This window comes from Microtus ochrogaster, chromosome 7 (assembly GCF_000317375.1).
Source record: "Microtus ochrogaster isolate Prairie Vole_2 chromosome 7, MicOch1.0, whole genome shotgun sequence".
NCBI classification, from domain to species: Eukaryota; Metazoa; Chordata; class Mammalia; order Rodentia; family Cricetidae; genus Microtus; species Microtus ochrogaster.
This window is the reverse complement of record NC_022014.1, coordinates 5951538-5977167: the sequence shown is the minus strand read 5'-3', so window position 1 is coordinate 5977167 and position 25630 is coordinate 5951538. Positions and strand designations below refer to the sequence as shown.

General features: G+C 48.2%; 3 protein-coding genes across 3 annotated transcripts in view; 2 read left to right on the top strand and 1 right to left on the bottom strand.

Annotated features, from left to right (window-relative positions):
* The window catches only part of Glyr1 (glyoxylate reductase 1 homolog), a 40218-nt gene extending 26650 nt beyond the window's left edge, over positions 1 to 13568 (top strand). The window contains exons 11-16 of the mRNA XM_013347317.2: positions 4998 to 5108; positions 5818 to 5919; positions 6596 to 6758; positions 7015 to 7194; positions 7492 to 7616; positions 11693 to 13568. Coding sequence (XP_013202771.1) covers positions 4998 to 5108; positions 5818 to 5919; positions 6596 to 6758; positions 7015 to 7194; positions 7492 to 7616; positions 11693 to 11767 — 756 coding nt within the window. The 3' untranslated portion in view covers positions 11768 to 13568. The remainder of the gene's footprint in view (positions 1 to 4997; positions 5109 to 5817; positions 5920 to 6595; positions 6759 to 7014; positions 7195 to 7491; positions 7617 to 11692) is intronic.
* A 299-nt stretch (positions 13569 to 13867) lies between these two features.
* Rogdi (rogdi homolog) lies at positions 13868 to 19148 on the top strand. Its single transcript, XM_005349267.3, has 11 exons — positions 13868 to 14013; positions 14079 to 14150; positions 14955 to 15037; positions 15175 to 15229; positions 15952 to 16032; positions 16918 to 17013; positions 17556 to 17654; positions 17974 to 18087; positions 18172 to 18221; positions 18321 to 18447; positions 18658 to 19148. The coding sequence occupies exons 1-11, from the start codon at positions 13969 to 13971 to the stop codon at positions 18697 to 18699; spliced, it is 864 nt and encodes a 287-aa protein (XP_005349324.1). The 5' UTR covers positions 13868 to 13968; the 3' UTR covers positions 18700 to 19148.
* Positions 19149 to 19483: 335 nt separating this feature from the next.
* Smim22 (small integral membrane protein 22) lies at positions 19484 to 20384 on the bottom strand. The gene is made up of 4 exons (XM_013347167.2): positions 20294 to 20384; positions 19880 to 20024; positions 19720 to 19799; positions 19484 to 19560 (listed from the first exon to the last, which is right to left on the bottom strand). Exons 2-4 carry the CDS (start codon positions 20013 to 20015, stop codon positions 19519 to 19521), a joined length of 258 nt encoding a protein of 85 aa, XP_013202621.1. The 5' UTR covers positions 20016 to 20024; positions 20294 to 20384; the 3' UTR covers positions 19484 to 19518.
* Between the last annotated feature and the right edge of the window lie 5246 nt (positions 20385 to 25630).

The following is a 25630-nucleotide window of genomic DNA, read 5'->3' as shown; positions in this document are numbered from 1 at the left end:
AAATTAGTTTGTACTGGATCAGGTGCCTTTCAAGAACAGAAAAATGAGGCTGGAGAGATGGCTCAGCGGTTAAGAGCACTGACTGTTCTACCAGAGGTCCTGAGTTCAATTCCCAGCAACAACATGGTGGCTCACAACCATCTCTAATAAGATCTGTTGCAAACTTCTGGCCTGCAGGGACACATGCAGACAGAACATTGTATACATAATAAATAAATAAATCTTTAAAAAAAAAACAGAAAAATGATTGAGTTTTGTGGGGAGCCTGGAACAGTGGGCTCCAAAGGTCATGCTTTATTGTTAGGCCACAGGTGTTGAGCACTGGGTAGATTCTGTGTGGTAAGATCCTAAAGCTCCACTGCAGTAGTGACTCCAGCATTCTCCTCAGGACTGCAGTTGCTGCAAGTGAGGGAAAGCAGAGTGTCTGGGCACGTGTGGTACTGGAACATTTCCCTTTGAAAGAGGTGCCTCTGGCTGCCATTTTTCTTTTTTCTTTTTTTATTTATTATATATACAGTGTTCTGCTTGCAGGTATGCCTGCACGACAGAAGAGGGCACCAGATCTCATTACAGATGGTTGTGAGCCACCATGTGGTTGCTGGGAATTGAACTCGGGACCTCTGGAAGAGCAGCCAGTGCTCTTAACCTCTGAGCCATCTCTCCAGCCCTGCCGTTTTTCTTGATTGGAAAACATAGACAAGAGAGTGAAGCATCTAAGAATTAAGTCAGGCAGACCCAAATTCAAATCACAGATATGCTGTGTACCTTACATGGCAAGACACTCTGCTCGTCTCTCCCTGTGTGAATAGCAGAGCAAGAGCACCTGCTTCCTAGAGGGCAGAAATGGACAGTACTCAGCTCTGAAGAACTCAACACAGGACCAGGCAGGAGATGGCTGTAAAAAGCCATTTAGTCCTCTAGTAATCCCCCTTGGAATTTCTTTTAAGTCTGTTGATAGAAATGGTCTTTTGACTGGGCATGATGATGCTTGCTTTCAATCCCAGAACGTGGAAGACAGAGGCAATGTGATCTCTATGAGTTTGAAGGAGGTCAGCCTGGCCTACATACATATAACAAGTTACAGGCCAACCAAACATAGTGAGATGCTGATATACATACATCAAAAGAGGAAAGGTCTTCTAGGACTGGGGAGATGGCTCAGTAGAGGATGGTTCTTGCCATCAAGTCTAACCACCTGAGTCCTGAATTTTATCACCAGGACTCAAATTGTGAAAGGAGGGACTCCTGACCCACGTATTCACATAAATACATCACTAAGTAAATAAATATAAAAGCAAGAAAAAAGTTTGAATAGTCCTCTGGCCAGGTACAGAGACAAGTGTCTATGGTCCCAGCTGCTCAGGAGATTAGACTTCCCAGGCCAGACTGACTGCACAGCACAGTGAGACTGTATCAGAATGACAGCAAAATAGAATGATCTACTGGTGCTTCTGAAATAAATAAGAAACATGGTTTTAGTATTCAGAAAAAAAAGAATAAACTGAGTGGTGGTGGCAGACAGCCTTTAATCCCAGCACTTGGGAGGCAAAGGCAGGCGGATCTCTGTGAGTTCAAGGTCAGCCTGGACTCTATAACTAGGTCCAGGACTCCAAGAGCTAGAGAAACCCTGTCTTGGGGTGGGAGTAAAATTGACTTATTACGGCTTATACATAGGCAGAAGGATCATTAGTTCAAAGCCAGCCTAGGCTACCTAGCAAATTGCAAATTGAAGGCTAATCTGAACTACAGAATTAGACACTGTCCAAAAAAATAATAATTATTTATTTCTGAGGCAGGGTTTCTCTGTGTAGTCCTGACTGTCTGGAACTCACTGTGTAGACCAGGCTGGCCTCTACTCACAGAGGTCTGCCTGCCTCTGCCTCTTGGCTGGTGGGATTAAAGGCGTGTGTCATCACTGCCTGACCAAAAAAAAAAAAAGAATAAGTGGTGGAGCCAGGCGATGGTGGCGCACGCCTTTAATCCCAGCACTCAGGAGGCAGAGGCAGGCGGATCTCTGTGAGTTCGAGGCCAGCCTGATCTATAAGAGCTAGTTCCAGGACAGGAACCAAAAGCTACGGAGAAACCCTGTCTCAAAAAATCCAAAAAAAAAAAAAAAAAAAAAAAGTAAGTGGTGGGCTAGAAAAATGGTTCAGCAGTTAAAAGTGCTTGCGGAGGAACCAGGGACCAGGGTTCACATCTCAGTGCTGTATGGTTCCTCATAACCGTCTATAACTCTACTTCAAGGGATCAGACATCCTCTTCTGGCCTTTGAGACCACCAGGTACACATATGGTGTATATACATATATTCAGGTCAACATTGATTTGTGTAAAATATATAGTCTCTAAATAAAAGGGGTGGGGTAGTGATTCTCCTGTTACTGCCATGCCCATTGTTCTTTGCAGTAAATATACAAAGTATATCTGTTTTCTCTCTAAAATATAATTGACTTGGGAAGATGGTTACTCTTACTAAATAGATTGCTGTTCACTGAGGTTCTAAGTTCATACCCCTCATCCACATAAAAACTGAGCATTTGCAGTAAATTTTTAATTAACATTGAGGCCAGTTTAGGAAGACACTAGATGTTGAGCTCTGGCCTCCATGTTAATGTACTCATGAGCCCACACATATGTGCACCTGTAAACATAAGCACATACAAATAATTTAAAAAAAAATCAAAATTCAAAAGATGGGGCACTCTGTGAGTGCTCCTTAGCCTGGAAACAAAACCTAAAGCTTCATTCCCAGTAGACTAGACAGCACTAGCCTCCAGAAAGGCTGCTCATTACAAGGTAGGGAGGAGCAACAAAGACTGATCAGAGGAAATTTGCAAAAACCACCTATAAACAATCAAAATTCTTTAAAGAAAAAGATAAATATGGGGGCTGGAAAGATGGCTCAGAGGTTAAGAGCAGTGGCTGCTCTTCCAGAGGTCCTGAATTTGATTCCCAGCAACCTAATGGCTCATAACCAATCTGTAATCTGGTGCCCTTTTCTGATGTGTGTGAGGACAGAGCACTCATACATAAAATACATGAATAAATAAATCTTTAAAAAAAGATAAGTAGTGTTTTTGTTGTTGTTGATATTGTTGCTTTTTAAGTTTTTGTTTGTTTTTGCTTTTTGTTTTTCGTTTTCTTTTGTTTTTTGATACAGGATTTCTTAGTAGCTATGGAGCCAGTCCTGGAACTCGCTCTATAGACCAGGCTGGTCTTGAGCTCACAGAGATCCTCCTGCCTCTGCCTCCTGAGTGCTGAAATTAAAGGCGAGCGCCACCACCGCCCAGCTTAAATTTTTTTTGACTTTTTGAGACACAGTCTCACTGTATAGCTCTGCCTTCGCCTGGAACTCAATGTGTGAGTTCAAGGCTGACCTTAAACTCTCGGAGATCCTCCTTCTGCCTCCCAAGTGCTAGGATTAATGGTGTGCACTACTACATCTGACCTTAAGATTTTGTTTTATTTTATAATGTACTTTATATTTTATGTGTATGAATATTTTGCTTGTATGTATGTATACAGCATGCATGCACGGTGCCCTTGGAAGTCAGAAGAGTGTGTTGGAACCCCTGGAACTGGAGTTACAAAAGATTCTTTTTTTTTTTTTGTTTTTGTTTTTGTTTTTGTTTTTGTTTTTCGAGACAGGGTTTCTCTGTGGCTTTGGAGCCTGTCCTGGATCTAGCTCTGTAGACCAGGCTGGTCTCGAACTCACAGAGATCCGCCTGCCTCTGCCTCCCGAGTGCTGGGATTAAAGGCGTGCGCCACCATCGCCCGGCTACAAAAGATTCTGAACTGTCATGTGGGTGCTGGGAATAAAATCTATGTCCTTTGACAAAACAGCAAGTACTTCTTAACTGCTGAGCCTTCTCTACAGTTCTAGATCATCAGTTATTGGATAATAGTTTTCCAAAGCAAAAATTAGACAATATTGACTGTCCACCAACTGAAAGTAGTTGTGGCAGAGTATGATGGTTCAGTGTATTCAGTGGTAAAGATGTGTGCTGCCTAGATTGACCACCTGCACCAATACCCAGAACCCATGTAGTAGAAGGAGAGCTGACTCCAGCACATTGTTCTACAACCTTCACATGTGTGTGTGCATGCACAGGCACACAAATAAAATTAATACAATTTAAAAAAAAGTTTTAGGAGTCTGGGAGAGATGACTCTGCACTTAAGAACACTGTTTAATCTTGCAAAGGATGTTTCAGTTCCAGAACCCACGTGTTGGTTTACAAACATCCATAACTCCAGATTCAGGTTAATACTTTCTTTTGTTTTGTTTGTTTGTTTTGGTTTTTTGAGACAGGGTTTCTCTGTGTAGCCCTGGTTGTTCTGGATAGATGAAGCTGGTCTTGAACTCAGAGATGCCCCTGCCTCCACCTCCCAAGTGCTAGGATTAAAGGGGTGCACCTCCTCCCGCCCTGACTTCTCTTTCAATTATCTTATGGGGGACTTGTACACCAAAATACCAGTGATTTGTTTTGCAGAATATTCTGGATGATTTTAATTTTAGACAAAAAGAAGTTAGATCTTCGAGACCCTTCAAAAGTCTTAATCTGGCTACAAGATTTGGAACCAGCCCAGGAGAGAATGGTGGTCAGAAGAAAGGGACAACACAGCCCAGCCCTGCTCCTCTGCATGTGCTAGTGGCTCAGGTCCCTAGGCTGGGTTACCAGAGCTCTCCCAGCATAGAGGAGCTGGACATAGGCACTGTTCGTATCCTGCTCTTCAAACTGCCAGCCTTCAACAGACACTGACTTTGTGTTTCTAAAACAGCATATCATTCTAGATAACATGTCTATCCACAAAAACAATATAGTTTTAAAAGTTTCTGTCCTTTTATACTCAAGAGGTCAGGCCTCCAGCTCCTGTGTCCTGGGGCCTCAGCCTCCTGCCTTGGGAGACCAGCCAGGGGTCCACACATCTCTGACCTGTCCGGCATGTTTGTTGTGCATTGCATGCAGCTCACGTTAGGATCTGTGACTTTTGCAGTGTGATTTGTTCATCCAGGAGGGGGCCCGCCTAGGAAGAACCCCCGCTGAAGTCGTTTCAACTTGTGACATCACTTTTGCCTGTGTGTCGGATCCAAAGGCAGCCAAGGACGTAAGGATCCCCCTTCCCTCAGCATCTCAGGTCGTAGCCAAGAGAACTGGCTGGCCTCCTCCCCTTCTCCCCTGCACACTGAGTGAGTGTTTGCATGTGGGGGGGACATCCCATCTGGGGGTATCTCCCATTGGGAAAGATGTTTGCAAAGATGAATACAGACTTCCTTTAATTCAAAATGAATTTCTAGAGTCCTTGAAGTCTGCTGGAACATTTGTCTGAACTTGTTCTAGATATTCTATTGAGCTGGACTGTTTGTAGCTGAGTGTGCCTTTCTTTGACCCAAGGACCAACTCCTGTTTTAATTGTTGCTGAATTTGCATGTGTTACAAAGTCAGGAGCACTAGTGATCCTGTTAAACTGAGTGATCTAGTCCAAAGAAGCCCCATAATAAGTAATGAGTTTGTGTCTTTTAAACCATTGGAAGAGAACACAAAAGTAAAGGGATATATTCTGGAATGACTTTAAACAAAAGCTCACTATGTAGTTGTCTCCAGTCTGGAACTTACTATGTAGGTAGACCAGGCTGGCCTCTACCTGGAATTACTTTTCTGTCCTATACATATTAAGTGGCTCTTTCCTTTTCATCTTTAATAGTTAATTTTTGATCAGGAAGTGAGCCCCCCAAAAACAACAGACTGTGTTCTGCAGGGACTTCTGAGCACTTAACTGCAAGCCTGGGCTATTGCTCCTCATTGTGTCCCTACAGCTGGTGCTGGGCCCCAGCGGTGTGCTGCAAGGGATCCGCCCTGGGAAGTGCTATGTGGACATGTCAACGGTGGATGCGGATACAGTCACCGAGCTGGCCCAGGTAGCAGCCTTATCTAGGCTGGCTCTGGATCATCTTTTCAGTGGGAGCCCAAGACCCAGGCTGACCACACCCGAGTACGGGCAGTTTGGTTACCCTAGAGCCAAAGCCAGAACGGACGTCGTGAACCTTGGGACTAGCCTCTTGACTGTCCCCCTTCAGAGCCTCAGCTGGTTGGAACTGCCATGGAAGGTCACTGCAGGCTAGTAGACAGGAGGCCCCATGCTGTCAGCCCTCCTGCAGTGAGAAGCCTCCAGACTTCCAGTGTGGCCTTTTTGGCTTAAGCAACTGTCTACAGTTGAGTCTAGCATAGTGTCCTCCTACCAATCTTCTGGGCCCACTTGTGTTCTGAGGGTGGCTGAATTCAGTGATGGGCAGGGTCCAGTGGGTAGGAATTCAGCCAAGGTATCTGTATGGCTATGTTTGCCCCTTGGTCTCTGAGAACCAGAACACTGGGAACAAGATGCAGACCCTAGCTCCGTTTTTCCTTTCTGTGACTTAGTTCTACTAAAACTAAGTAGTAGGCCTGTCTGACCTACTACAGTAGCAGTAGAATTTGGAACCTTAGTGTAGATAGCCACATGCTAACATACTCTATGATGGGGCGCCATGACCCCTGTGTTCCTTCCTCCATATTTGGAGAAGCAAGACCCATCAGAAGCTGTGACTTTCCTTACAGGTAATTGTATCCAGAGGGGGGCGCTTTCTGGAAGCCCCAGTCTCAGGGAATCAACAACTGTCCAATGACGGGATGTTGGTGATCTTAGCAGCCGGAGACAGGGGCTTATATGAGGACTGCAGCAGCTGCTTCCAAGCAATGGGGAAGACTTCCTTCTTTTTAGGTAATACATCTGCCCACCTATCTGGGCATATTGGAATTGAAAGCATGGGGGCAGGGAAGCACAGTGTCTGTCCCACATGGCCTTCCCGCCAGGCTCTCTGAAAGAAGGCTTCTTTTGCCAGGCACAATTAGTATCTAGAAGGAAAAAGAACCTGTCCTGTCCAGGACAGATGAAAGAAGTTTTCAGGGTGCATGGGTGAGGGCAGATAGAGATGACCTGCCTATAGGATTCTTGAGACATCACCTTTGCCCTGCAGGTGAAGTTGGCAATGCAGCCAAGATGATGCTGATTGTGAACATGGTACAAGGGAGCTTCATGGCTACCATCGCTGAGGGGCTGACACTGGCCCAGGTGACAGGCCAGTCACAGCAAACGCTTTTGGACATTCTCAATCAGGGACAGTTGGCCAGCATCTTCCTGGACCAGAAGTGCCAAAGTAAGTCACCTTTGGCCTCTCTTCTTGCATTTTTGTTTTCACTGGAACTGAGCAGTTGGAGCAGATCATCCAGGAAAGTCCTTTCTTGGTTCATTGTGTAGAAAGAGCTCCTTTTCCAGTCAGTCCTTGACCCAGTCAGAAAAGGCCCAGAGAAACAGTGAATGGTTTTTGAGACCCCGGGTTGGGGCCCCCAGTCTTTAGGAGATGGACTTTGGAAATGCTAGAGGTGAGGCTGATACTCTAAAGCAGTTTTCATATAGGTCTTCAGACTTCTGATGAATGGCTTTCCCTCCTCAGATATTCTACAAGGAAACTTTAAACCTGACTTCTACCTGAAATACATTCAGAAGGATCTCCGCCTGGCTATTGCACTGGGCGATGCAGTCAACCACCCTACCCCCATGGCAGCTGCAGCCAATGAGGTAACTAGACATCAAGTGGTCCAGGCCTTAGATTCTTTGTTATTTCTTCCCTATTTGCTTAGCCCATTTTATTGAACAGATCCTTCTGCTGCTCAGCTTCCTGAGTGCTGGGGTTACAGGTGTATACCCCCACACCTAATTCTTAAATTTTCTTTGTTTTTATATTTTTAGTTTTTGGTTTTTTGAGACAGGGTTTCTCTGTGTATTCCTAGGTGTCTGGAACTCACTCTGTAGACTAAGCTGACCTTGTACTCAAGAGATCCTCCTGCCTCTGCTTCCCAAGTGCTGGGATCAAGGGTATGCACTAGCACCACCTGGCTACATCTTTATATTTTATTCTCAATACACTGAGCCAAGAAAGGAAAAGAACATCCTGTGTAGGATTGCAGTATTTTTCCTGAATTTTTCCTGTGTAATCCTGAAGGAGGAACCCTAGGCAACCGTTCTAGACTTACCTATGACATGAGCATGAGAGCTCATGTTTCTGAGCCACATTAATTGTTATTATTTTCTTCATGATTTCTTTTTTGCTGTGTGGATTATTCTAGTTTGTCTAGGCAGGTATGGCATACATACCTGTAGCCTTAGCTACTCAGGAAACTGAAGCAGAAGGTTCAAGGCTAGCCTGTACAACTTAGTGAGAATCAGTCTCAGAAATAAAGGAAAGGCAGGCAGTGGTAGCCTTTAATCCAAGCACTCAGGAGGCAGAGGCAGGCAAAGCTCTGAGTTCAAGGCCAGCCTGGTCTACAGAGCAAGTTCCAGCCAGGGCTGTTACACAGAGAAACCCTGTCTTCATAGGGGACAGAACACAGGAAGGACTTAAAATAACATTTCTTGTTATGTACAAGATCCTGGGTTCAATCCCTAATGCCCCCCCCAAAAAAAAAAAAGAAAGGAAAGAGAAAAATAGAGTGTGCATTTGTTCCGTGGCTGGTTTGTCTTGTTAAGTTATTGATCAGAGTGGTTGACTGTTCACATATTTCAGCTGTACCTGTGGGATTCCTGTTACTCTCCTTTAATTCTGCCCTTCTCATAGGATTTCATTTTATAGTGCAGGCTGTCTTGAATCTCATTAGGTAGGCCAGATTCACAATCCTCCTGCCTCAGTATCCAATGTGCTAGGACTACAGGTGTATTTCAGCATACCTAGCTGAATTATGTCATGTTTGCATGGCCTGTGGTTTTAGGACTTGCATTTTCAGCCATCTTCAGTATCAGTGCTGTGTCCATTCATATCATGTCCATCTCATATAATGTAGTGTGTTGTATCACATGGTCACTTTTGAGAAATTTCTTTTGGAAAAGGAGTCCCTGTTGTCCTGGCTGCTTCTTTATCCCTGGGCTCACATATTCTCTCCCATCAGTCTCCTAAGTAGTTGGAATATGAGTTTCCACTTCATTTCTTTTTTAATCACTTTTTAAAAAGATTTGTTTTTAATTATGTGTGCACATGAGTCCTGGTATCCACAGAGACCAGAGATGTCAGATCCCCCTGGAAATACAGGAAGTTGTAAGCCACCTAAAACAGGGCTCTCTACAAGAGCAGCAAGTGCTCTTCACTGCTGAGCATCTCTGTCCCCCACTTAATTAATGGCAGGGAATTTCTTTTATATTTGCAGCTTCCTCATAAAACTCATCTTAGATGTGATTAGGAAGGGCTCTTTGTAGAGCTAGTTCCGGGAGAGCTTCATGGTGGGTCCAGTTTGTTTCTACTCCAGCTGCAGAATTTTGGTTCATTTCACACCCCAACATGGACTGTAAAACCCTTGGATCATGTGAGTTTAGGCTCTGTACTGTGCAAGACCCTGAGGGCAGGTTCCCCAGGCTAGCCCCTCCGTTAGCATGTTGCCCCTGTATTGAAAAGCACTTGTTCCTTCAGTGCCTTTCTTCATCTGTTTCTTCTTTCTTATCTTTTCTAAGGCTATCTGTGTGTGGTAGAATTTCATTTTCATTCATATCTTGGCTTTTTGTCAATACTTTGCTTTTCTGTAGTGGTTGTGGTCAGTATTCAGTGGATACCCTAAACTTGATGACTTCATAATTCATCCTGTGCCAGTTTGCATAAATCAGAAACCTTGTTCACTTTACCACATACTCGTCCCTAACCATAGGTTCTTGACTAGTTCCTCTAGATAGCTGTTCCCATCTTTCTGTTCTTTGTTAAAAATTAGGTTTCTCTGGCATTATTCCTTTTACCTGGAAGACTGCTAAGAGTTTCTTATCAAACTGGGTAGTGGTGCATGCTTTTAATTCTAGTGCTCGCCAAACAGTGATGGCCGCACCTTTAATCCCAGCACTGAGGAGGCAGAGGCAGATGGATCCCTGTGAGTTTGAGGCCAGCCTGGTCTTAGTTCAAGGATAACCAAGGCTGTTACACAGAGAAACCTTTCCTGAAAAAATGTAGGGGAGGTTCTTATCACATTCCTGCCAGTGATGGTGTTCTTGGTGTTTGATCTAGAAAGCTATTCAGGCTTCATTCTGCATTAACAGATGCACCAGGATGACCAGAGTATGTATTCTTCTTCATGGTGGCTCTGCTAAACTATTCAGCTGCCCTGTGTGTGGCCACACATATCACCTCAGCAAAACTGGGTGCTCTGTTGCCTGTCACACTGTGGCTTTGATTCTTTTCAACCTTTTAAGTGATTAGAGTTTTGGGTGGCTGCTATTGCTAGACTCTACTCTAGGTTCTGGGAACATGCTGGTATACAGGCAGCTGTCCCCTTCTCTGTAGCTTCTGTATTTTAATGGAGGAAACAGAAAATGAGTTTGAAGCTTTTAAAAAAGTAAAAATTTCAGGGTGTAAGAAATAGCGTTTGGGGGAAGTAGGCTGTACTGGAGAAAAGGCTCAGCAGTTAAGAGTGTGCACAAATACAGGTTAAAGCACCCATGTACATAAAATCAATGACACTTTTAATCCCAGTACTTAGGAGGCATATCCAGTCCAATCTCAGTGAGTTTGAAGCCAACCTGGCCTACATAATGATTTCTAGGTCAGCCAGGGCTACATAGTGAGACCCTGTCTTTAAAACATAATAATAATAAAAATTAATGAACAAGGCAGGTGGATCTCTGTGAGTTCAAGGCCAGCCTGGTCTACATAGTGAGTTCCAGAACAGCGAGGAATACATAGTGAGAAGGGGGCAAAAAAATCTATGAGATCTGTCGGCTCTACAGGAAAGCACTATTGCAAACAACAATAAACAATAAAACTTAAACACTGGGGTTGGTGGCTCAGGAGTTAGAGCACTGGCTGCTTTTCCAGAGGACCTGGGTTCAATTCCCATCACCTACAGGACAGGTTACAACCATCTGTAACTCTAGCTGCAGAGGGTCCAACACCCTTTTTTGGCCTCCAAGAACACCAAGCACACAGATAGTACACAGACATACTGGCAAACATGTGAAATAATAAAATAAAATTTTTAGCCAGGCAGTAGTGGTACAGGCCTTTAATCCCAGCACTTGGGAGGCAGAGGCAGGCGGATCTCTGTGAGTTCAAGGCCAGCCTGGTCTACAGAGTGAGTCCAGGACAGCCAGAGCTATTACACAAAGAGACCCTGTCTCAAAAACCAAAATAATAATATAAATATTTTAAACTGAATAAAACAAAATAACAGGTAGAAGGTAAATCAAAGGATCCCATAGCAATGGTGATGAGGAGCACAAAGGAGCTTTTGTAAAGTTGGTTAGGCAATGCCAACCATTTTTAAGAAAATATTTCATGCAGCAGGAACAGTAGGGCACAGCGACCCTGGGGATAATAAAACATTACTTTTTTTCTCTATTGAGGGCTGCCACTGTGACTCCTAGTGGCACTGAACACCTCACATCTCTGAGTATGTGTAGTCCTCTGAGTAAAGTCATGCGAATTGTGTCTGTTGGCTTCTGCACATCAAGCTGTGGCAGAAGCCCCCAGAGGCTGGAACATTTGCCCTATATCAAGCCAGGATTGGTACCCAGATATCCCAAGCTTCAGGTCCTGCCCTGCTAAGCAGCAGACAAGAATCTTATCAGGGCTGGGTCTCCACACAATAGCTCTGTAGCTAGAGACTGACATCTACTTCTTTTTCCAGGTATACAAAAGAGCCAAGGCACTGGACCAGTCTGACAATGATATGTCTGCAGTGTACCGAGCCTACATACACTAAGCCTTGCCCATTCATCCACCCCTCCCATCTTCCCTCTGGCCTCTCTCCCCAATGTGGGGTCAGGGTTCTGGGACTTAGCTCTGGACCAGTTACCTGTCTCCATTTCCTTTTATACAGACTTTGAGACTTGCATCAGCACAGTAAACAGCAGCACTCTCCCTCCCTGAGGCCCTGGGCAGGGATTGGAGGATCTCCACAGGTGACTGTGAAGAACTCTTGAGCTGGGCATTGGCCCTGGAGCAGGAGGCTGTGTATTCTCACTGTTTTTCTTGTGTTCTCTGTCTCTGTCACACACACACACACATACACACACACACACACACACTCTCTCTCTCTCTCTCTCTCTCTCTCTCTTACCCACCCCAGGTTAGAAACTGCCCAGAAACTGCTGCCTGGCTGTTCTTCCTCCAAGCTTGTCTTATCTCAGCACCCTTCTGGTCAAGGGACTAGAGGAACTAGAATTGGCAGGGAGCACAGGAAGCCTTCTCTCAACTTCCCCAGGAAAGAGGCTGGCAGAGGGTCCATGCCCCCAACTGGGCCCCTGGAAGGAGAGGCCCCTGAGCCATCATGAACCAGCAGACTCCCAAAGGAGGCTCTGTGGGCCTCCTCCTGAGGATTTTCCTGTAGACACTACCATTATGCAGCACCTCCCCAGAACGCCTTGTGAACTGAAGAGACGAGCATGGCCACACAGACAACTGGCTCTATGACTACACGCTGGCTCTATGGCTGGAGCCTGCTCCTCCCAGGAGGTTTTGTTTGGATTTGCATTCCAACCCATGGGATGGGGTCTTGAGGGCACTGGGAGCGGTGGAGTGGGGGGTGGCTCCTTCCTCTTTCCGTTAATGGCAGTCTCTTCAGCTGGGCCACCTGTTCAACCTGCTCTACACAGGTCCTCTGCATGCCCCTCTTTCCCTCTTCCTCCCAGGGAGATAGTATTTCTATCACATCCCCTTTTGGCCCAGACCCAGCCTGACCAACACCAATAATAAACATTTCATAGATGAGCATTTCATAGGCTGGGCTTTTGAAGTGAAACCTCACTTCTGCCAGTTATCAATGGTTCCAAGTCCTGGGTTTGCTGGGACAGAAGAGAACTGGGCCTTGTTCTGTTAACCTAACTGCTCCTCAGAGATGGAGCCAGTCCTCTGTAGGCCCCAGCATTTCTCCTTGGAGAGGGGACCAGAGAGAGAGGCTTAGAATGTCACATGAGAGGAATCACCTGAGGGGTGTGCCTTCTTCCTCATGAGTTAGGATTTCCAAAGCCACAATTTGACTTTTCCACTGGGAAGAACCTGGGATAAGGATCTCAGGACATAGGCATGGAGCAACAAATGCTTTTGGGGTTCAGTACAATTGCTCATTCACTGGGATGCTGAGCCTGTTTCTGTCTGAACATATCCTGTCTTGATCCTGGGGGTTAGGGGAGGGGAAGATGCTGTAAGGAAACCGGTTAGTCAATGTTGTCTTAATATTGTTGACAATTCTGTAAAGTTCCTTTTTATGACTATTTCTGTTTAAGCTATTTCACCTTTTGTTTTGAAATCCTTCCCTTTTAAGGAGAAAATGTGACATTGTGAAAATGCTTGTAAGAAAGCCCCTCCTCCCCTTTTTCCTTTTAATGACAAATCTAGGTGGTTAAGGTTGTGAATTTTTATTTTCGCTTTGTTTTTAATGAGCATTTGTCTTTCAGAATAGGATTGTGTGATAATGTTTAAATGGCAAAAACAAAACATGATTTTGTGCAATTAACAAAGCTACTGCAAGAAAAAAGAAAAATAAAACATTTCTTGGTACCACAGCTGTGCCACTTGTTCCAGACCGCTTTGGGGACTTTGAATGGGAGTCAGAGGGCATCCATGCCCAGGCTTCCTTCCTACGTCAGCCCACCTGAGTCCTCCTGTGTCCCTGCTGGGCGGGCGCCACCTGGCGGAACGATACAGAAAGCTCAGTGAGGGATGACTCCGCTGGCCAATCAGTAAGCAGTAGAGATAGGTTGGTTGGCGTTGCATCCCGCCCCTGTTGAAGGACGGATGGGCTGTGATGGGATCCGGAGCGGTAGCTGATCCTGTGCGGCGTCACTAGGTTGGGGGTGGAGCTTGCGCTTCATCTGCCAATCAGTGACGGGGTGAGGAGACGGGCCGGGCACAGTGCACCAAGTTCCAGACTACAGACCTCAGAGACTGCGAGCGGCCGCGACGATGGCGACCGCAATGGCTGCGAGCGCTGCGGAGCGGGCTGTGCTGGTGAGGCGCGGGCGGTGGGTGGCGGGAGGCAGGGACGGACGGGTTTGACGCCGCACTGTCCGCAGGAGGAGGAGTTCCGCTGGTTGCTGAACGCTGAGGTGCACGCGGTGCTAAAACAGCTGCAGGACATCCTCAAGGTAAGTGCCGGTCACAGCCGACCTGCCAACATCCCTTTTTCCGCCGGTCCCGCAGCGGAGGCGGCTGAGCGTCGTGGCGTTCAGGTACCAACGCTCTCAGAAGAGTTACAGTCCAGACGCAGGCAAGGTGACATGTGTGAGTATGTGTGTGCAGCGAGGTATTAGATCCCAGGGTTAACACGAGGTCTTGACTGAGGACTAACTTTGAAACAGTGACATTTCATCTATAAACCGGGTGGTGGTGAATTTGTAATCCCAGCGCTCGGGAGGGTGAAGCTAGAGGGTCACGAGTTAGAAACTAGCCGTGGGCTACATAGTGAAACACTGTCTCAAAACAAAAACCGATAACCCAAACTCTGAAGTATCCCCCTCCCTGCGGTGTGAACTCAGCCAATTTACATCCGTGAGCCTCTTCCCTGACCCTAACCAGCTGGGCTCACAGAGCTATTGTGGAGATGAATAAATCATCTCACAAAATGCCTAGCACCATGACCTAGGAAAGCATGTTACTATGGCTACTGAATGGTTCCCTGCCTCTGCTCCCAACACCGGATCACAGTGCTCCAGTTAGCTGGGTACTGTGCCTCTCTGTTCTATGTTCCTACCTGGCAGCTCCCGATATTCAGTCCGTGGAACGAACAGGTCTGAGTTCGCAGAGGCTTGAAGGCTTGGTAGGGCAAAGGCAGAGGAGCCAAGTCAGGCCTGCCCACCTTGTCCTTTCGCTGGCTAATTTGGCAACATATCTGGGCCTCAGAACGGAGCACTGACCAGACTGGGGTGTTGGAACTGCCCTGTCTTCCACAGGAGGCCTCTCTCCGCTTCACTCTCCCAGGCCCCAGCACAGAGGGACCTACCAAGCAGGAGAACTTTATCCTGGGCAGCTGTGGGTAAGCTGGGTTGGGTAGGAACTTTGGGGAGGGCACTTTTGGAGTACATTTTGGGGAGGAAATGTTTGTGGCACTATGAAGCAGCCTGCAGAGGAGGGGACAGTAGCAGGTACCCCTCTGACTCCTGTGTGTTATAGCACAGACCAGGTGAAGGGTGTGCTGACTCTGCAAGGAGATGCCCTCAGCCAGGCGGTGAGTCCCCCGGGCCCTGTTCCCTAACAGTGCTGCTGGTGATGAGGACGGTGATGGCCTCTTAGCTCTGCCACCAGCTAGCTGCATGCCTCTGGGTAGGACCCTTGTGCTCTCTGGACCTGTTTCCTTGTATGTCTGTAACTTGACAGGCAACCCTAACACTACCTCATGAGACAGGCATAGATTCAACAAGGGACAAGAAGTGGGCGGCTTAGCCAGGTGGTGGTGGCGGTGCACATCTTTAATCCCAGCACTCAGGAGGCAGAGGCAGGTGAATCTCTGTGAGTTTGAGGCCAATTTGGTCTACAAGAGCTAGCTCCAGGACCACCAGGGCTGTAGCTCAGAAAAACCCTGTTTTGGGAGGGTGGGAAGGAATGGGTGGCCTGACATCTGGACCCTGTGGAATGTGAGTGTTAGCACCCTAGGCAGCCTGGCCCTGGATCAAAATTAAGTCAACATCTGAGCTTTGGACTGTGCAAGGCCTCAAGGCACGGGGGACAATCCCTGTCTATGTTGATCTTACAGCACTCCCTCCTCTTAAAGACCTTCCCCTTTCTCAGCTGCTTTTCCCTTTCACTGCTTTGTGGGACCTGAGTTCCTGTTTCTACACATCGTGTTCACTTAACCCCCAAGTGCATGGGCCCTCAGCCACCCATTCCTGGCTCCAGGGATTCAGGAAGGACAGGGGTACCACTGCCTGCTTATCACACTCTGGCCCATAGGATGTGAACTTGAAGATGCCTCGGAACAACCAGCTGTTACACTTTGCCTTCCGGGAGGACAAGCAGTGGAAGCTACAGCAGGTGAGGTCCATTGCCCAATGCAGGCCCAAACAAGGGCCTCCCTGGGATTGATTGCCTTTCATGGGCAAGTCTGGCTGTAGGGACTTTGTGACCACAGCAAACATAGGAGACTGTTTGCTAGTAGAACTGCAGTGGTGGTGCCTTGGGGCCCTAGTGTCTGTTCCACGTGACGGATGTGAAACTGGCCCTACCTTTGTAACTTTGACCACATGAGGACAGCTAAAGGTCCCTTTGAATGCCACTTACTCCAGAGGGGCTTCCCAGGTACCTGGGATCATACACAGGTCTCCTGCCTACTATACACACACCCTGATCTGAAGCTGGTCCCTACCACAGCGCTTTTGCCTGTGTGTGCTGCTCTATCTGGATTCTTACCCTTTCCTGCTTCTGTGGGTTTGGGTTTTTTTTGTTGTTTGGTTTTTCGTGTTGGGGGGGGGGCTCAAGACAGTTTCTTTGTACGTTGCCAGCTGTTCTATGCCACCCAGGCTGGCCTTGAACGCAGAGACCCGAATGCTGGGATTAAAGGTGGTGCCTTCACCACCCAGTCCTGTGAGGTCTCTCCTGTCCTTGTTTATTTCCTCCTTGAGCCCTGCAGGATTATTTGTAGGTATACTAGGAGTTGTATGTGTCTGTGACAACGAGGCATCTGTGACACAGGGCCAAGAGCCAGTGTGCCTTGGCGGTCAGGATTATCCAGGGCCTGGTCATCCAGCTTTAAAGACTACAGCTGTGGGGGGTATTGTGACCATAGATAATGCTACTTTCTCCTGAGAGATTAGCCCATCAAGTGGGGTCCTGTGTTATGGGATCAGACTGAGAACTCAGAAATGTGGCTCTCCTGAAACTAATAGACGTTGGTCATGTGGGTGGTGGGGCTGTTCCCAGATCCAGGATGCCAGAAACCACGTGAGCCAAGCCATTTACCTCCTGGCAAACCGGGACGAGAGCTACCAGTTCAAGACAGGAGCCGAGGTCCTCAAGGTGACTCCTGTCGTCCCACCCCCTTACTCCAAACAACACCAGCCCCTTGGCCCCAGGCTTCACTAGATAGAAGCTGCCCTTTTCCCAGTCATTGCTCACGGGTCTGGCCACAGTTACTGGCTGATGACCTGGAGTGCAGTATCAGGCCTGGTTCCGGTCACCAGACCTCGACGTGACATGTACAACCTTAAGTTCTTTGCTACTGGGAGCCCCCATTTGCTCACCTGGTGAATGCCCTGTTTCCCCATATCTACCTATCAGTATTGCAGTGGTAGTGGTGGTAAAATCCTGTTACAGAACAAGGTCACATTACGGTATGTGAGGACAGCTGTCAGATGCCCAGGACTCTAGCTTTTTCTCTGAGACCCCCACCCCAGGTAATGGCAAGCACCCCTACTGGGGTTACAGAGTTTAGGCCTGGGAACCATAGTCACCTGCCAGGAGTAGAAGCTACAGATGTTGCTCACTGATGCAAGGGGGTGGGACACAAGGGAGCCCAGCGGCTACCACTCAGGTAGCAGTGATGACCTGCCCCTTCCCAGCTCATGGATGCTGTGATGCTGCAGCTGACCCGAGCCAGAAACCGGCTCACCACCCCAGCCACCCTCACCCTGCCTGAGATTGCTGCCAGTGGCCTCACGGTTAGTACCTCAGATAACCTCTGCCCAAGAGATGTCCCTCCTGAGAAGCACAGCCAGTGGGAGTTTGGTGCCTGGACAGTTTTCTGGATTCAGTTCTTGGCTCCCCAATTAATTTACCCAGTTTTCAGCCAGTGGCTTCCAACCTAGCAGCACATAGAGTTTATGGAGACAGGTGGGGAGCCTCTAGTGCCCCAGCCTATGGAGAAGCACCTGGGGATAGGGCTGGGGCCATAAGGTAATTCATACCCTGTAGTGGTACAGCCTAAAGTGGGAGAGGGCCTTATTCCTCCTCCCCCCTCCCACTTCCTCTCTCCCCCAGCGAATGTTTGCGCCTACCCTACCCTCTGACCTGCTGGTCAATGTCTACATCAACCTCAACAAGCTATGTCTCACCGTGTACCAGCTGCATGCCCTGCAGCCCACCTCCACTAAGGTAAAGTTCTCTCCCAATGCCCCCACACCAGCCCTGCTAAGAGCTCTCCACCCCGCCCTCACGGACTGTGCTGCTTCTGCCTAGAACTTCCGTCCCTCTGGAGGTGCAGTGCTCCACAGCCCTGGGGCCATGTTGTAAGTACACAGTAAGATGTCCTAGAGCCCTTTCCCTCCTCCCCTCTGCATCTGAGGTCCAGGCCTACCCTCAGGGGTCCACTTGTCATTTTTCCCCAGTGAGTGGGGCTCCCAGCGCCTAGAGGTGAGCCATGTACACAAGGTAGAATGCGTGATCCCCTGGCTCAATGACGCCCTGGTGTACTTCACTGTCTCCCTGCAGCTCTGCCAGCAGCTCAAGGATAAGGTGTGTCGGGGCATCTGGGGCAGGGAAGGCTATTCAGGAGCCACGTCATACTTCAGTGCCCCCAAGTTGTAAAGCCCATTGGCAACAGTTCCCAGACATGAACCCCTTCTGTAACCTTAACATCACATCTGGGTTCTGGGGGGTATAGCACCCCACTGACCATACCCCCTGAAGCCAAACCTGTTGTTGACCACACCCCACCCTCTGCAGATCTCTGTGTTTTCCAGCTACTGGAGCTCCCGGCCCTTCTGAACAAGCACCTGCCGGAATCCTCCTCCCAGGAGGGTGGCCCTGTCCTGGAATCCCTCTGCCCAACACATACCCCCTGTGATGCCTGTCACTGCCAGGCTCTCCCTCCTCACCACCCTGGGACACCTTTGCACTGCTGGAAGCAAACATTCGAGGCACCTAGAGAAAGGGGTGCTGGCCTAGTTGTTATGATGGGGGAGGGCAGTCAAGTAGGTGGGCTGAGGTGTGGCCATGGTCCTAACCCTGTCTTTCTGAACTCTCTGGGAACCTTTGGACTAAGGGTGGGGCCAGGGCTCCCATTAGAGAAGGGGGGGTGACACTGAGCTGTGACGTGCAGGGAGGAAGAGGGACTCAGGCCGCGGGAGGGAGCCTATGAATGAGCTGCAGTGCTGCGACGTTTGTCCTGTGACCTCAGCCCACCTCTAAGAAATAAAGGTCAGCTTTTGACTGGAGGCTCTTGTCTGTCTCTGCTCAGTGGGACTAGGTTGATCGGTGGCCTCCCATGTTCCTATCACCTGGTTTCCCCCACTCAACACCATATCAGGCCCTTTGAAGTAGAGTCTGGCCTGGGGTTTGCCATCCTCCTGCCTCAGCCCCTTTAGTGCTGGCATCACAGCCTGTGCCCAGGCAGAACACACATTTGAGAAAGGGAGCCCTGGCTGCAGAGTGGCCCTGTGGGATAGTGACAGATGTCAACCCAGGAGTTCAGGCCCTGAGTCCACCACACGGTCCATGGCGGGGTTAGAACACAGTCCAGACTCAGACTTTGGCAAAATTGGCTTTGTTACTGTCATCCAGCAGGACCCATGCCAAGGTCTAGCATTAAGGTTCCAGTGCCAAGTTATCCACACCCTTGGGCTTTTCCTGCAAGAGAGACAGAGAAGCTCTGTGGGTAACACTCCCAACCTCTGCCTAAACCCTCTGCAGAAGAGCCTGCCCCTGCCTGTCCCACTTAAGAGGCTGCTATAGGAGCTCTCCTTCCTGAGTGACACCCCTTCCCAGGCTTACCTTCCCAGGGCTCACCTTCCGGGATCTGGGGGAGGTGGTGCAGCAACAGCAGCAGCAGTGAAGAACAACCAGTAACAACAACAACACCACAGTGCCTGGGGACCAGACAGACAGGCATCCAGATGTGGCCGTGCCCCAACACCAGGGTAGAGCCTGTGATCAGAGCCACACTCACCCACAAATGTGAGAAAGACCACAAAGGCCGCGATGTCCCAATCAGACTGGAACAGCTGGTGGCTCTTGAGCCTCCCCAGTACTTCCTCTGCAGTGGCCTCCAGCTCCTGCTTCAGCTCCTCAGCTGCCTGTCCCATCGTGGCTACCTGCCCCAGCCCCCCAAAGGACCACCTCAGGTCATCCACAACCTCCTCAACCATACCCTAGGAAGACCCTGCCTTCTGCCCTGTGAGCCCTCCAGCCTCCTCCTGCTCCCTCTGCTCCTGACCCAGCACCCCCTCCCTTCCCTGTCACACCTCTCTCCACCATCTCCTTCCAGACCTGCTGGCTCCCTTTCCTCGGCTGGCCCTTAGCGCCCCACCCCTACCCCGCTGACCCTTACCTGGCAGCCTCTACCCACCCACCATCCCTTTACCTTCTCTCTCCCTAGCCAGGCTCTTCCAGTGCCCCACCTGCCTCTGGTGGTGCCCTCTACCCCAAACCAGGTAAGCCCAGGGTCCTGGAAACTCACACTACTTCCTGCTTCCGGATCCACACTACCTGAAACCTTAGCAACCAGCTCCTCCCTCCCCTCTGGCCCAGCTGAGAGCCGGGCTGGGGAAGAGAGTCACAGGCTGTCTGTTGCTCTGTACCCCATTCTCAGTATCCCAGATGTCTTAATTACTTTTTCTGTTGCTTTGACAAAACACCATGACCAAGGCAACTTCTGAAAGAAAGCATTTAATGGGAACTCAAAGTTTAAGAAGTTAGAGTCAGTAAAGGCCTGGGGCTGTTGCTCTTGGAACTCTGAACTTCCCTAGTGAAAGCAAGCAGAGTGGGCTCTCCCCTGTTTTCTTGGCACCTGAGGGTCCAGATGCTATGCTCTCAGCCTAGATACATGTGACCATAATACAACAATTTATTTCTTCTTTCTTTTTTTTGTGGGGGGTGGGGTTCAAGACAGGGTATTCCTATGTAGCCCTGTCTGTCCTGGAACTCAATCTGGTCTCAAATTCACATCTGCCTCTGCCTCCCAAGTGCTAAGATTAAAGGTGTGCTCCACCACCGCCCAATTGCCATTTTTTTTTAAGATTTATTTGTTTATGAGTGCTCTTTAAGCATGTATACCTGCATCTCTGAAGAGAGCATCAGACCCCATTATAGGTGGCTATGAGCCACCACATGGTTGCTGGGAATTGAAATCTGGACCTCTGAGAGAACAGCCAGTGCTCTTAACCACTGAGCCATCTCTCCAGCCCTGACAATTTCTTAGTCATGTGCGTCTTAACTGTTTGCAGCCGGGTTCCAGTATTGGGGCCCTCACTCTCACCTGGTACACAGCACACACCTGCCCTGGCTCAGTCATGCAGTGATCCGAAAGACATAACCTCACTCTTGCCACTTTTCCAGATGTGCAAACTGGGGACTGGGAACAGAGTGCAGTTGGTGAAGGGCCTGGTGTGTGCAAGGCCTTGGACTTGGTCCCCAGCACCACCTGAACTGGGATTGTGAAAAAGACCACAAGTTCAAGGTTATCCTCAACTACATAATAAGTTTGAAGCTAGGCTGAGCTATGTGAGACCCCGTTTCAGAAAAGATTTTGGGCCGGGCAGTGACCGCACACACCAGAACTCAGGAGGCAGAGGAAGGCAGGTCTCTGTAGGTTTGAGGTCAGCCTCATCTCCAGGGTGAGCTCCAGGACAGCTAAAGCTACATGGTGAAACCCTGTCTCAAGTTTTTTATTTAAAAAATTGGGAGGCTGTCAAGATGGCTCAACAGATAATAAACAGTGTCTGCCAATAGGCTGAGTTCAGTCCCTGGGACCCACGTGATGGAAGGAGAAGAGTCTTTGTCAAGCTGTCACCTCCATGTGCACACTGTGCCGCTTGTACACAGGCACACAGATAGTAAAAAAACACACAAACAAACGGGTAACTAATGAAAGTCAGATAGACTCCTAATGTCACTGTGATGGACAAACCACAAACTCAGTGGCTCCAAAGAGAGCGTGCAATCCTCTCGGCTATATAGATCAGCCTCCAGTGTGAACTGGCTGGACTGTGGAGGGGATGCATAGCTCTTGCTTTTTCTAGCCTAAAGACCCTGCCAATGTGTGAGTGTAGGCACATCTCTGATCCCTCTGTTTTAGCAGTCCTGCCTGAAAAAGTGAACAGGAATAGTGTCAGCTTCCTCAGGTATTCATTCATTCATTCTGGAGAAAGGGTCTCTCTACACAGCCCTGGTTGTTTGTGGACAAATGGAAATTCACCACTGGGGTTAAAGATGTGCACCACCAAACACCCAGCCCCAGGATGTGGGAATTCCATGCATTGCTAACCCCAAGGAACTGTCTCAGAACAGTGGGTTGCTGTGCTAAGTTGCTTGTATTTCCTTGTGACAAAATAGCAAAGGAAAACAAGAAAGGTAAGGTTGACTTTGGCTCGTGGTTTTAGTCCATGGTAGCAATGTCTGTTCTAATCAGGGTTTCTATTGCTGTGCTGGAACACAATAACCAAAACAACTTGGGAAGGAAAGGGTTTATTTGGCTTACATACCCTGAATCACAGTGCACTGAGGGAAGCCAAAGCAAAAACTCAAACAGGACAGAAACCTGGAGGTAGGAGCTGATGCAGAGACCGTGGGGATGCTGCTTTACTGGCTTGTTTCTCATTGCTTGCTCCCCTGCTTTCTTACAGAACTGCAAGACCAGCAGCCCAGGAATGGCACCACCCACAATGGGTTGGGCCCTCCCCCTACCCCCACCAAAAACTAATTAGTATGGGTTTGCCTGCAGCCCAGTCTTGTGGAGGCAATTTCTCAGCTGAGGTCCCCTCCTCTCAGATGGCTCCCTGTGTCAATCTGACATAAACCTAGCCAGGACAAAATGGAGAAGGAGCTCAAGAGGAAGTGGACAGAGAGAACTGTGCCAGCTGGAACTAGGATAGGAGAAGTGAGGACGTGGGGTAGGGCAATAGTGTGTGCCTCTCATCTACAGCTGGACTAGCACACTATCGTGTGTTGTGCGGCGGGGCTGCGTCCCCGGCACCCGGCCGCCCACACGGCTAGCTTTACCTGAAATAATTACATGGAAACTGTATTCTTTTAAACACTGCCTGACCCATTAGTTCCAGTTTCTTATTGGCTAGCTCTTACATATCGATCTAACCCATTTCTAATAATCTGTGTAGCTCCACGAGCTGGCTTAACCAGGGAAGATCTTAACCTGCATCTGTCTGGAGTGGGAGAATCATGGCGACTCCTTGACTCAGCTTCTTTCTCCCAGCATCCTGTTCTGTTTTCTCCACCTACCTAAGGGTTGGCCTATCAAATGGGTCCAGGCACTTTCTTTATTAATAAGAAATCACTCCCACATCAGTCGTGCCTGTCTACCTATAGTCACCTGGGAGGAGCTGACCAGTGCTTCCAACAGAGCCCACACAGAGACATCTGTCCACCCCTCCGGACGTGCAAACCTTAGGGCTTGCTAAGTCAATGCCAGAAACCAGTCTGAAAGGATCACGTGAGAAGGGTTTGGATAAAAGAAGCCTGGAGCCCCAGAGATACCCAGAGGAGTGAGGAATGGGAGAGAAACTCCTGGACGGTGACTGTAGCCTGCGGAGCACACTCACCAGCTTGGGAGGCTATGGGTTCCAACCTTTGTTGCCAGAAATAAAAACTGAGATGCCCTCAATTTTATATTTTTTTAAATGTGTATGAGTGTTTTGCCTGCACTACATGTGTACAGACCAGAAGAGGGAGTTGGAAACCCAGAACTGGAGTTAACATTTGGTTGAACCCCCATGTGGGTATTACAATCAAACCCAACTCCTCTCTGGAAGAGCAACCAGGGCCCTTAACCACTGAGCCATCTCTCCAGCCCCAGATGTCCTCAATTTAATTGCAAGGAAAAGGTTGGAAATATTTTTTGCATTATTGCTTATGAATGTATTTATTTGTTGTATATGTGCATGTTGTTGGGGGAACGTGTGTGTGCTGGAGATGAGAGGACCAGCTCGTAGGAGTAGGTTCTTCTTTCCATGTTTGTGTAGGTTTGGGGGATTGAACTCGTCAGCTCTGGCAGCAAGTACCTTGTGTTAGCTATTTTTATGTCAACTTGATGCAAGCTAGAGTCATCAGAGAAAACGGAACCTCAACTGAAAAAAAAAATGCCTCTAAACCTGGTGGTGGTGTCATATCCCTTTGATCCCAGCAAGTGGATCTCTGTGAGTTTGAGGCCAATCTGGTCTACAAATTGAGTTCCAGGACAGCCAGAGCTGTTATACAGAGAAACCCTATCTCGAAAAATCAAAAATAAATAAAAATTAAAAAGTAAATAATAAGGCAGATTTCTGAGTTGGATGCCAGCCTGGTCTATAGAGTACCAGGACAGCCATGGCTACACAGAGAACCCTGTCTAAAAAAAAAGAAAGAAAGAAAAGTAAGACTGTAGTAGGAGCTGTGGGCTTGCTTTTTGTCCTGCCCGGCTCCCGCAGGGCTAGCTTTACACCAGAAATAACAACACACAAACTGTATTCTTTTAAACACTGCTTGGTCCATTAGCTCTAGCCCTTACTGGCTAATTCTGATATCCCGATCAACCCATCTCTAATAAACTGTGTAGCACTGGTCTGACCGGGAAAAATTCAGCATGTCTGACCTGGCGGCTTGCTTCATCGCGTGCGTGCGTGTGTCTGTCTGCCCAGGAGAGGGGAGCATGGCCTCTGAGCTCACTTCCTCTTCCTCCCAGCATTCTGTTCTATTTACTCCTCCCACCTATGTTTTAACCTATGAGGGCCAAGCAGTTTATTTATTATAATTAACCAATGACCTTCCTCCATCATAAGACTGGGCTATGAAGCTTGGTGTGGTGGCACACACCTTTACTTCCAGCACTCAGGAGGTAGAGGCAAGCAAATCTCTGTGAGTTCAAGACCAGCCTGGTCTACAGAGTGAATTCCAGGACAATTAAGACTGTTACACAGAAAACTCTTGTCTTGAAAAACCGCACACAGACACAGACACAGACACAGACACAGACACACACACACACACACACACACACACACACACACACACACACACAGGTTGGACTGTGAGGCATTTTCTTAATTAGTGGTTGATGAAGGAGAACCTAACCTACTGGTGGTCATGGGTTCTATAATAAAGCAAGCTGAACAAGCCATGAGGTCCAAGCCGGTAAGCATCCTCCATGGCCTCTGTATCAGCTCCTGCCCTGCTTGAGTTCTGATTTCCTTTGACAATAAACTGTGATGTGGAAGCTTAAGCCAAATAAACCCTTTCTTCCCCAGCTTGCTTTGTCGTGGTGTTTCATGACAGCTTTACCCTCTGAGCCATCATACCAGCCTAGAAATCCTGGGTTAATCCCAACACAGTCAACCACTCTTGTAGCCTCTCTCTATATAAACTTTGCTGGTTGGTAACCCCCAGCAATCCAAAGGCCAACAGGTCTCACACAGGCACTCCTATGCTGAAGCTCCGCTCCTTTCCATCTCTCTCTCTCCCTCCCCCCCCTCTTCCCCTTTTCTCTCTCTCCCTCCCTTTCTCTCTCTCTCTTTCTCTCTCTCTGCCTCTCTTTCTGCTCTCCTCCCTCTAAGCTCTCCCTCTCTCCATCTCTCTCTCTCCCTCCCTCCCTCTCTTTCAGTATGATAGCAAGTACTTAAATCAGAGAAGAAAAATTCAAAGACTTTTAAAACCAGCCATTACTGTTATGCCTTATGCAGCCTAGAAACTCTCTGAAAAGTGTTTTCAAGCT